Source organism: Abrus precatorius, unplaced genomic scaffold (assembly GCF_003935025.1).
Source record: "Abrus precatorius isolate BTA unplaced genomic scaffold, Abrus_2018 Scaffold10, whole genome shotgun sequence".
In the NCBI taxonomy this organism is placed as follows: Eukaryota; Viridiplantae; Streptophyta; class Magnoliopsida; order Fabales; family Fabaceae; genus Abrus; species Abrus precatorius.
Genome location: NW_020874292.1, coordinates 32777715 through 32790674, shown reverse-complemented (window position 1 = coordinate 32790674; position 12960 = coordinate 32777715). Strand labels below are relative to the sequence as shown.

The 12960-nt window shown below is 27.9% G+C and overlaps 1 protein-coding gene across 1 annotated transcript; it reads left to right on the top strand.

Moving 5' to 3' along the window:
• The first annotated feature begins 8731 nt into the window (after positions 1 to 8731).
• LOC113852317 (oxysterol-binding protein-related protein 4C-like) lies at positions 8732 to 12958 on the top strand. The gene is made up of 6 exons (XM_027482548.1): positions 8732 to 8920; positions 10051 to 10296; positions 10907 to 11003; positions 11855 to 12146; positions 12399 to 12501; positions 12707 to 12958. The coding sequence occupies exons 1-6, from the start codon at positions 8732 to 8734 to the stop codon at positions 12956 to 12958; spliced, it is 1179 nt and encodes a 392-aa protein (XP_027338349.1).
• The last annotated feature ends 2 nt before the right edge of the window (positions 12959 to 12960 follow it).

Below are 12960 nucleotides of genomic sequence, written 5' to 3'. Positions count from 1 at the left end.
TTTCACTGGAAATAAGGCCCAAACAAACATAAAAACATAATATTTTCCAATCCATTATATAAGTTTTTGTAATTAATTAGTTTATGATAAATTCCTTTAAAAGAAAGTTTTAGTCAATTTTATACATACTTCTAATTTTGGAAGTTAATGTTCTTAGTCACAATAGGTTAGATAGAGAATAAATTAATATTTTTTAAACTTTAAAACTTGTCAATTACAATTTTTGGGACATAAAATATTATTTTTACTAGTTTAAAAATCGTTACTAACCATTTTTGCTTTTATATAAATTTTTAACATTAAAAAATATTATTGATGTTTTTAAAAAAATCTCATATTCTTGTATTATATATATACACACACATAAAAGCTTCCGTTTTATAAAGACTAATTTTCTCAATATAAATAAGATGGCACAAGCACACCTATGGATAGAACCGGAGCAACGTAATGCTCTGAACTTAGATTAGTCTACACACATACACATGCACAAAGATGTGACATTTTACAAATGATAGAGTATGGCAACATGCAATGCATGTGGTTTTATATCATATAGGTGTGAATTAAATTTTGATCTGTGGGGATATATTTGTACACATTGCGGAGTTAATATTTGATCAGCCGATCAATATCAACTATATGATGATAATCAATAACAAGTTCATGCATACACAATGATGTGTTGCATCGACAATCTTGTGCCCATGCTACCCCTTCGTGTAGAATCACATGCTTCTTGTTTGAAGTTCATATGTTGTTCTTAATTTAGAAAAAGAAAGTTGCACTCTCTTCTCCCTCCTTCACGTCTTTGAGCAACTTTAGCCTTGGACTAAGAGAGAGTTTGTTTTCCGAAATGGGTGACATTTGAACTTAGAAGCTGCCCAGATGCTTTGTGTAACTCGTGTGTGTTCATCACTGTTTAGATGATGCAAATGCAAAGATTGATTGATGGGTCAGAGCCTCTGCCATCAGACTTGTCACTTCCATTCTGTGCATAATGATCTAAACAAAGTAGACTAGTGATGTATCATGGGAAGAGAGAGAGAGAGAGTGTGCATATTTGACCTTCTCTCTTATCTATATCTTTTTCTGCTTATCTTTCTTCTCCGTGTGGACTTATTCAACGCCCATTTTATTGTTGTCAAAGTATCATCTTCTTTTAAGCATAGAAAACCATGTGCAACAAATTGAGCAGTTTTCTCTGTGAGAGAAGGAAGCAATGATGATCGTAGACTCAAGCTTTGGAAAGTCATATTGTAGATATGAGCAGTACTGCTTCTGACTCAAGGGATACGTCCTGTTGCTTTCTTACCATCTTATTAGTTATTAATGTTTTAAAAAATTACTAAAAAGGTTGAAAATTTTATATAAAAAAAAATACAACATAAATAGCCCAAAAAAGGATTATTTTCTCATCCAAAGTGAATATATATTCATGTTAAAAAAAGTTATTATCCGTACATGAATACTATTTAAAACATCTAGGAGAAATTAATGACGTGACATTATTGAATTAGAGGGTGACTCGTGCTGTGATTTTAAAAATTTGGTACAATTGGTCAGGTAGCATATTTATTGTATAGTAATATTTCATTATTTCCTAATTCCTAACCCTTTTTATTATCCTTCATGTTATCTTATAACCATTAACTAATACCAAGTGGAGACAAGGGCAAGAAAGTGATGTTTTTCATCGCCATGCCATGCTACATAGACATGGATAATCACATTCACATGCCAGTTATATACTGATACACACTGTTCTTAAGCACTTCATGGACAAACAATTTTCATACTAATTTGAATTCAATTCAATCTCTTTCGTTATTTTTTTAATCGTCTTTTAATTGAGAGACAGAGAGTAAAGCCTTGTACATGAAGTTGGTGACACCAATCAAGGTTCCAAGTTCCAACTACCGTATTCGAGTCTTTTAAGTAATTACTATTTTTCTCATCCAAATTAATTATTAATTGGTCTTCAGTTTATAATAAGGGCAAGTAAGTGGACTAACACATGAGCTCTCATCAGTTTAACGTTGCAAGTCATTAGAATCGATTCTTTAATAAAAATAATCAAGTTCATTTAACGTATTTTGAAATTTGCGCTGATAAATTTTCATACATTAATATAGTTTTCTCCAATTATGTTTTTAATTGTTGAACTGGAAAATAAACAGGTTATTCAAAATTGTATAAGAAGTGCAAAATATTATGTTACTTGTCAAATTACGTAATGGTTTTTTAATAAGAAATTACGTAATTCGATCATGTGTATTATGCTATAACGAGCATATCTAAGAAGTAATAATATTTTTTTGGACCTAAGAGGAGTATAATCTTTATGATAAAATATTACATAATTAAGGATTGAGATAATATTTCACTTGCTCTCACATCTTAAGATAAACACTTCTGTTACCTACATAATTGTCTTGTTAATTTGGAAGTAATTATGTATCTTTCATATTCAACATATTTTTAAAATAACAATTGTTTTCTCATACTGATAAGATAAGACCCAAGAAACAGGAAAAGAAATGGCAAAACACCTGCACCACCGTGTTTCTTTGTTAAAATCTGAATATCTTTAATGTATTGTTTCATTTTGGCTTTTGATGAATTCTAACACGTTGTATTTGAGTTGATTAATCTAATAAATATTAATTTTAAAATAAATTATTAAAAAGGCATAAAATCTAAATAATTTATATGTGTAGTTAGAATTTTTAAGTCAAAAATGTAAAATTAATTTTGCATATTCAATTAATAAAACAAAAAAAAATTAAAAATACAAAATTTGTTACACAATCTTTTAAAACTTTAAAAAATTATAAATTTAAATAGTATTTTTATCTTTATATTTGAAGTTAAGATAAGTTAGTCTTTATGTTAAAAAATTTATAAATAATTTTTATATGTATATCTATTATCAATTTAGTATTTGTGTTGTCTTTTTCATTGCTGTAGCATTTAACGCTATCATCTCAAAATAATGTTTTTTATTGGACTAGTACCAAATTTCAAAAGTTTTTTTTCCTCATAACAACTACTTTATTGATTTGCTCCTTCCTTGGATCAATCTCTCCACCTTTCACTAACCTTAATCACCTCCATTGCTTCAGTCTTAGTTGGAATCACTTCAACGATTCTATCATTTTGTTTAATCGCTCTCCTCTTTGAATCTTACATTTTCGACAACAACTTCTCTAGTGCTATTTTAGTAATTTTCACACTATTTTGTTTCAAGCATCTTATTTTGCTTTTATTCCTAGTTTCTACAGCTAAATTATTTGCAAAGAATATCATTTAATAAACCCCTTCTTCGTCACTTATAGTGGGAGATGATAGAGTTGAAAATGCAAGTGAAGAGAATTAACGTAGTTTAGTTTATGTTGGAAAACAATATTATTATATTTCAAAAGAATTTATTAATTATTATTGTTATTTTATTAATCTAATTTAATTATTATTATTATTTATATTTTCAGTTATATGTAATGTTTAGTTAGCAATTACATTGATTAAATTTTTTTTTCCTCATAACAACTACTTTATTGATTATCTTCGTCTCTCGATCAATCTCTCCACCTTTCAGTAACCTTGACTAACTCCATTGCTTCAGTCTTAATTGGAATCACTTCAACAATTCTATCATTTTGTTTAATCACTCTTCTCTTCGAATCTTACATTTTTTATAACAACTTCTCTAGTGCTATTCTAGTAATTCCCACACTATTTTATTTCAAGCGTCTTATTTTACTTTTATCTTTAGCTTCTATAGCCAAATTATTTGCAAAGAATATCATTTGACAAACCCCTTCTTCATCATTTATAGTGGGAGATGATGGAGTTGAAAGTGCAAGTGAAGAGGATTAACATAGTTTAGTTTATGTTGGAAAATAATATAATTATATTTTAAAAAAATTTATTAATTATTATTGTTATTTTATTATTCTAATTTAATTATTATTATTACTTATAGTTTCAATTATATGTAATGTTTAGTGAGTAATTACATTGATTGAAGTATTTTAAATATTTTGAGAAAACTGCACAAGACTGCACGTAAGAGGTAGAAACATTTATGACTATATTTTTCTATGGGTTATGAGTTTTAGAATTTGTTAGTTCTTGAGAGCCTTGTTTTTAGACAAGAAGAGTCTGTTGTATCTTGGAAGATTTTTGACTACACTAAAATAATCTTTAAGGACAATGTTCTACACGCTTCAGACTAAATTGTTGATAAGTTACTTCGGGTCATTTTGACAACAATCTTAAGGATTATGGCCGAATCAATAAATAATGAAAACCTTATCAACAATGCTGCAAATAACCATGAAAACAGTATCAACGTGTATTACCTAATCCAATTGTTTCTATAATCAATTATGCAAAACATTTCCCAGATGTGTCAAGAGTGTAATGCCCTGAATTTTTGAAATATCGATTATATATATATATATATATATATATATATATGTGTGTGTGTGTGTGTGTGTAAATGTAAATGGACAATGGAACTTGCACTTGAGTGCGTGATGAATATTGAGTATTGGTGTGTATAAATGCATATGGATGCATATAAATATATTCGTATATGATTGGATTAGATTTATTAGACCGAAAAATAGGTTAAAGGTGTAATACTGGGATATTCACGCTGTAGCGAGATGTCCCTTACTGCAGCGACAATTCGGGGTGCAGTCTTGCTATAACAATAAGGTTTCGTTGTAGTGAGATTCTGCAGAAAACAGAGTGCAATTTCTGCTGATATTTTTGCTGTAGTAAGAGAGATGTCGCTGCAGCAAGAAGAGTATCGCAATTAGATGGGGTATTTGAAGGGTTAAGATTTGGAAAAAATTATTTTTTCACTTTTTCTTTCGAACTCTCTCTCATTTCCCTTGATTCCCAAGTCAATCTTACTGATTAAATTGCCTTCAAAACTGTTCGTGAACTAGATTGAAGGTTGGATAAGTGTTGAAAATGTTTAGAGGTAAGTTTTAATAGTTAGGATTTCAATTTTTGTCCATCTTCTCTATTTTCAATTTTAGTGAGCAATTATACTAATTAAAGCATTTTAAATATTATGAAAAATTGCACGAAATTGCACATAAGAGGCACAAACTTTTCTGACTATATTTTTCTATGGGTTATGAGTTTTAGAGCTTTCTAGTTCTTCATAGCCTTATTTTTAGAAAAAAAAAAAGTTTGTTGTATCCTAGAGAATTTTCAACTACACTAAAATAATCTTTAAAGACAGTATTCTACACGCAGGAAACTAAATTATTCATCAATTAGTTCAGAGTATTTTGATAACATTTTAAATGTAATGACATTGACCAAATAAAGAATAAATATACACATACAAAGTTTTTACATATAAAAGTAAATTTAAGTATAAGAATAAAAATGTTATTTAAGTTAAAATTATAAATTATAATTTCATATTTATTGTAAAATAAATGAGCAATGTTAAACATGATAAAAAATTATATAAAATAAATTTTATAAAATTTATAGCATTTAATATTATCAATATATTAAATTCTGTAATTTTTAATAAAAATTTATTATATATATTTTAATATTTTACAAATAAAAAAAATTCTTAATATTATCCGTACATAAGTTTTTTAACCGATGTTGGGTCATGCGGTGGGGGTTTAATGATTGTGGTTCTGAACAATATGGGCAAATGGCTATGGATGTGCCGTTATCCTATTCTGAGATCGGCTGTGCTCGAACCTTATATTAATCACTTTGAAAATATAATTTTTAAAAAATATATTTTAAATAAAATATTTTTATGAATTAAAATACACGTACATAATCAATTTATTTAGTAAAAGTTTTATATTTAAATTTTATTATGCACAACTTTTTTTTTGAGTCAACAGTAATTATAAATTGCAAGCAAATATTAATCTTAAAAATAAAAAGCCTAAATACACAATTATTTTTAATATACGAATTTTGATTTTAAATTATTTTCAATTATGATAAAATTAGAATTACAATTATAATTTAATGTGTCAAACAAATGCTCATGGAAATTATACTACTCCTAAAAGTTGTGACTATTAATAAATATATAGGGTGTGTTTGGTAAAATTAGTAAATAAGTTAGTTAAAAGTTGAAAAGCTAATTAAAGCTGAAAGACAAAGGTTGAAAGCTAGCTAATTAAACTAACTAATACATTTAAAATCACATATAAAGATATAAATAATGAATTACTAAATTAAAATTTTAAATTTGGTAACTTAATATTTTAAATAATTATAAATTTTGATTTATTTAAAATTATTGTAATCTTAAAAATAGAGAATATATATATATATATATATATATATATCTACTTTTTAAATTTTATTCTTATTTATAAATATTTTTAATGAAATTAGATAACACATGTAAATTTATATTTTAATAAATTTACATGATAAATAAATGAAATTTAATGAATTTATCAAATGAAAAATCTATAAAAGTACACTGATATTTGGAAATCTTTGTGCTTTTGTTTGGCAAAATTTGGAAAATGTATATTTGACTTCTAACTCGATTTTTCTTTTGTTAAACATAAATAACATCATGTTGACATTGAAATAACTAGTAATTATTAGAAACTCTTCCTCCCCTCTGTTGACATCGTTTATATTTTGCTTTCTTTGTCCAAATAGTTTGACATTTATATATACAATACTATATACGTTGTTAATTTTTTATATTTAAAAATAAAATTGTTTTAAATAACGTAATCCATCAGATCTTCAATTATTCAGTCATGTGTTTAGGTCTAAGTGTTTTTTCTTTTTCTTTTCTCATAATGTTAGGTCAGGTCTTATTATATATTTTAGAAGATTCATGGGATGGTATAATAATATAGTGCGTTACCTTGTAACTTTTTGGAGTACTTTTCATCTAATATTTTTCTGCCATTTGATTTATTTCCAAGTGTAAGATGGATCAATCATTGGCTCCTTATCTCCGCACTTCTCTATTAATATTGTTTTCTTATTTTGTTTGACCGTATGTCATTGAAAATGCATATTACAACTCATGCACCATGCCCATAAAAACGTCAAAAAAGACAAAATGATACAAATCATCACACCATTTTCGTTTTATATTTTTACAATTTAACAAATTAAAATTTATGCTTAAGTTAATAATATTTAATTAATTCATTAAAAAATGTATAACTATTTAAAAAACTTGAGTATTTTAAGTAACGACAAAAATAATATGTCGGCCATTCGAGCACAGCTATTGACAAATATTTTATACAAAAATCGGAAAAAGCAACCATATATATACCCCATCAAATGCCTCATTGCTTCTATCATAGCCTCAAGGTCTCACTTCATTTCCGTTTCCTTATTTTCAGCACAAAAAACAGAGCTAATCTAAAGCAGTGTGCATACTCTAATTTTATACTATTAACATTCCATTTCTCTCCCTCAATCTGCAGCTTCTTCTTCTTCTTCAACTTGGAGGTCCTAGTTCACGCAACCCTTTAACATTCCAATTCTACCTCTCAATATTCTTCCATCTTAGAGATATGGTATGTGCTATCTCTCTCTCTCTATATATATGTGTGTTTCTCACAGTTTCCTACGCACGCTTGTCTAATTGATGTAAAATATCTCTTGTTCTCATAAGAATTATGATTCTGTGTGTGTTTTAAATATATACCCCTGAATGAATGGTTGTTTTCCGGCACCTAAGAAGGTGGTTTAAGTCTTCGGACGGCCAAATGAGTGGTTTTCCGATGCATGCGTAGACATATCCAACCACAAGTTCTATGTTTCTGAACATGGAAGCTAATTATTTTTATTATTTTATTATTATCGAATATCAATAAAATAGTATATGGGTTGTGTGAACGGAATATTAAACAATATTGGTTCTCTCTTCAAGGCACGCATGTGAAAGCGAAAAAAGGAAAAAAAGAAAAAAGAAAGTTGATGTTATTTATTGTTCCTTAGCTTAAGGACAATGCCTTGGAATATTGCAATTCACAGGTGGCGACCCTGTTTGAGTAGTTTTAATTGGCTTTCTGCACCGCACCTGCTAGGAAAAGGATGTTATATCAAGTATCATACCTCAATATTATTATGATTATTATTTTGCAAGAATCAATAATTATCTACACAAGCTAATCACTTGTGTTTTACTCTCTTATAATTTTGAAAATTTATTGTCTTTTATATTCTTGTCGTATCATATTTGTATTTTGTGTGATATTGATATTTCCTAGATGGAAACCCCTTTACTGAAGATCCAGAATTTGATGTGTAATAATTAAAGAGGAATCAAAACTATATGCATACAATCGAGTTCATTATAGGAAACTGTTTTGACCTCATCATAAAATGGAGCTTGGCTTTTGTTTTCATGCGTAGATCTTAATTTGGTTTTTACTTGGTGTCGAGCTGTCTTCTCTGGCTTGGGTTTATGGTCAAACTTTGTCCACTTGGATTGCCGAAGATTCTACTTTATTTGCAATTTGCAGGCCTTGAGACATTGTAGTCGACGCAGCTTTTACTTTTCATAAGAAAACTAAATTAAGATAAATGAGATCTTTTTTTTTATAGGAAACGTCTATAACTTTTAATCATCCGTATCTGCTCTTTAATTATATTTTATTTATTTATGCTTGTTAGATTAACTATTAGTTTATTCTTTGTTAAATATACATATAATGATAGCAATTAGAAAATAACAATGGGAAAAGTGATGGAGCAGGTGGAGAAGGCAGAGAACCAAAAAGAGAAAAGAATTGTGCTAACTAAGCCAATGATATTAGAAAAGGAATGTGATTCAGACGCGGGTTATAAGGCCCCTAACCTTATGCAACGCATAATGAGTTTATTAAAAAATGTACGCCCAGGATCTGATCTCACACGCTTCCAGGTATGTTCTCTCCTATCAAAATGTTGTTATGCTTACCATATCCGAATAATAATAATAATAATATTTTTTCGGTTCTTTTTATAAAAAATAAAATAAAATATTTTTTATTTTTTTATAAAAAATAAATAATAAATTTAAAATATATTAATTGTTAAATTTTTTATATTTTTTATTAATATTATTAAATATATAAATTATTAACTATATTATTTAATATAATGAGTATTTTTAAAATAAAATTTATATTTATAAAAAATATAATATACTTAATTATTTTTTTAATTAGTCTTTTATTTTTTATAAAAAAATTAAAAAAAATAATATACCTACTTTTTTTAAAATTTTATTTTTTCTATTTTTATCTTTATCTTTTTTTTATATCTTTATAAAACAACATAAAGATATTATTATTCCTCATATGAATCCACAACTATGACTTAAATATCTCTATAAAACAATGCAAGATATCATTATCATTACTCATATAAATCTACAACTATGACTTAAATATCTTTATAAAACAACGTGAAGATATAAGTATCATTACTCATATGAATTCACAATTATGACTTAAGGGCTATCCCTTGAAATCATATAGAATCTCAACTTCAAAATAATGATTGCTGCGTGAGCTCTTTTAAATTAACTAGAAATTCATAATAAAAAATATATATAAAGTCTGCTTTATTTTTTTTTCATTTTTGTTAAAATGAATTCATATCATTATTTATTTTTATCTTCAAATAATTCGTCAATTCATTTAATAAAAAAGAGCAAAATATTGTGATGATGGAGAAATTTAAATTTAAAATGTTAAATCTATTGTAAAAAGTATTTTAAAGTTGAAATGCAATGTATAGTTATTTTTGGTAAAAATGAATGAGTCAAATGACAACAATACATTTAAAAACTATGAAACAAACTATATATTTGAACTAAAGTTGTTTATTTATGGCACCTAAACTAAAAATAAAGTCATGTATGATGATGTATTTAGTTGTAGAGATCCCTAATCACAACGTCCAAATATTAACCATCTTCTAATAATAGGCAATGTAGAAGTATGATGGTACTATGATTAGATTTCTCATGTTAGAGAGAGTGATGAAATTCTTACGCTTTACTTGCAGCTACCACCTCTATTTAACTTGCCAAAGTCACAACTACAGTGCTATGGTGAATCAGTGTATTGCACGTCTTTGGATTTGCTAAGCATATGCAACAGTGGACAGAATCCATTGGAAAGGTTCATATCTGTGGTAGCATGGTGCATATCTACCACACGGCCTGTCACTTTTGGGGTTGCTCCTTATAACCCTATTCTGGGTGAGACACACCATGTTTCAAAGGGAAACCTTAACGTGCTATTGGAACAGGTACTTGCTTCTCAATTCTTCATCTCTCTATTTCTACTTAACTTCATGGTTAAATGCTCACAAATACATATGTTATTTGAATATCTAAAAATTAATATTGTGAAATACTAGTTTTATTGATTTTCATTTCTAAGATAAATTGATATTAGTGAAATATTATAACACTCATTTTTCTTTTGCTTATGGAAATTTAAAAAAAAAAATTATATTGCACAGGATTGAGACAAAATTTTCTGCTCAATAAATAATAATGGATACAGATATAATAGGGTCTTATATTAATGCGTTAATTTTTTAAATTATATTTTATAGACTTTAACATATAATATAATAATTTATTTAAGAAAATCCATTTGAGAAGGAATGATAAAAGCTGCACTTGCAAATCTGATGGTGCCTGCAACTCGAATTTCGGCTGGCAGATCAAGTTGTCATTCGGCAATTCTTATCTCTTAGAATCTATAATTTCTTATCCCAAATAAATGCTTATCTATGAAATAATTTTCGGTCCAATAAAAATGCATATCAACCTGTCAAATTTACCAACTCTTGTCATGATTACTTGATTTAATTACTAACAACAATACATTCCTGGTATACATATCTGCAGATTTCACATCACCCTCCAGTAAGTGCCCTCCATGCAACAGATGAGAAAGAAAACATTGAAATGATATGGTGCCAGCAACCTGTTCCAAAGTTTAATGGTATCTTCATGCACCTTTTCTAAGGAACATACGTAATTTAATCTTGGCTTGATTAAATAATTAATCTCTAAAATTATTAAATTTTTTAATTTATAAAAAATTATTAAATTTTAGAGAGTGTTTGTTTTTCTTTTTAAAATAGTTTTTTATTTTTAAAAATAAAATTCAATATAAATTTGTATTATATTTTATAACTGTTTTTAAAACAATAATCAAATATACCCTTAATCTTTAAAAAATATTTAGTTTTAATTCTTGATAAAAACTAAAACAACATACTTTTTATTAAATGTAAGAACTAAAAATAAATAATTTTTATAAAAATAAAAAAAACAGAATAGTAGTATTTTTGAAATTAATTACTTAATTAAACTTTTAATCTTGCTAACATAAACTCCTAAATAACCAACAGACTATTATCTGTATCTCAACAATAAACTTTCAGATGTCAAAGTTCAATACTTGTTGATTTTGTCATATTAGCACCGCAAAAAAGATTGATTAATTACTTATAGTAGTGACCAGATGTCAACAAAGAATCAATGCAGGGAACATGTTTTTCATATTATGCATTTGTCAGAATTTATTATTTTCGAACCCAGAAAAAAAAAATCTTCCATTTTGACAAAACTATTAGGAACTCAAAATGTCATAGTTTATCTGATCCTTTTTCTTGAATCCAGAACTTTGCATTACATTGCTTATAATGAATTTTGGTCAAATTTTGAATGGTTGTCTTGGAATTTTTAAATTCTTAAAAGATGATATAGAATAAGTATGTCAGTTTCAAGTTCCAAATGTAGCTCTTTACTGTGAAAATTAATGTATATGTCTACAAATTAAATACACAGGCACATCAATTGAAGCTCAAGTGCATGGTAAACGGCAGCTGAAGCTCCTAAATCATGGTGAAACATATGAAATGAATTGTCCTCACCTTTCATTCAGAATTCTTCCAGTCCCTGGGGCTGATTGGGCTGGCACAGTTAATATAAGGTGTCTAGAGACAAGCCTAGTTGCTGAGCTATCCTTCAGATCAAGTTCTTTTCTTGGAGTTGGGGGAAATCATAGAGTGATCAAAGGGAAGATCCTTGATTCTTCATCATTGAAAGTTCTATACCAAGTTGATGGTCACTGGGATAGGTACTATCTTCCTTCTAAGCACATGTCTAAACTTTCCCTTGTGTCTTTTTTTAGTCATATGTATACAACGTGCATAATAGTAGAGTGAAATTAAGCATAGCAACATTTGAATCCTAAAGAAATTAATTAGTGACAAGTTACACAATTGATTAATTATTCACTGGTTATGTCATGTGCCTGGTTTCTTTCCAGCATTGTGCATTTTGGTGCATTTTGAACTATAGTGCAGTTCTAATCCAATTTGTTATGCAGGATTGTAAAATTGAAGGATACAAATAATGGGAAAGTTAGAGTGATATATGATGCAAATGAAGCGATTTCAGGGCTCCAAGCTCCTATTCTAAAGGATGTGGAGGTACTAAGTTTATTCTCTGCCCTCATTCGTGTTGCTTGTTTATCATTCTGATTATAATTTTTTTGCGATATAAAAAATTGTAACATAATCCAAACTTCAATTACAATTGAAACACTGCTTGCTACATGAAATAATTGAAACTTCTTAGTCAAGTAATTTAGATTATTGTTCTGTGATTGTAACATGAGATTTTGTTGTTGATCAGGGTGTGTGGCCAACAGAATCAGCCCATGTTTGGGGTGAATTGAGCCAAGCCATTTTGAACAAAGACTGGGAGAAAGCAAGAGAAGAAAAGCATACAGTGGAGGAAAGACTGAGGGAGCTAGAGAGAGAAAGAGAGTCAAAAGGGGAAACTTGGACTCCTAAGCATTTTGTGGCATCTTATAGCAAAGAAGTAGGGTGGGAGTGTTCACCTATTCGTAACAGGGTATCAATAGCCCCCATCGTGGCCCAATAATA

Excerpts from the sequence above, each read along its gene's own strand:
- LOC113852317 (XM_027482548.1), top strand. The coding sequence starts at position 8,732 with ATGGGAAAAGTGATGGAGCAGGTGGAGAAGGCAGAGAACCAAAAAGAG. Across the intron at positions 8,921-10,050 it reads CTGATCTCACACGCTTCCAG|CTACCACCTCTATTTAACTT; the intron begins GTATGTTCTCTC and ends CTTTACTTGCAG. Across the intron at positions 10,297-10,906 it reads TTAACGTGCTATTGGAACAG|ATTTCACATCACCCTCCAGT; the intron begins GTACTTGCTTCT and ends ACATATCTGCAG.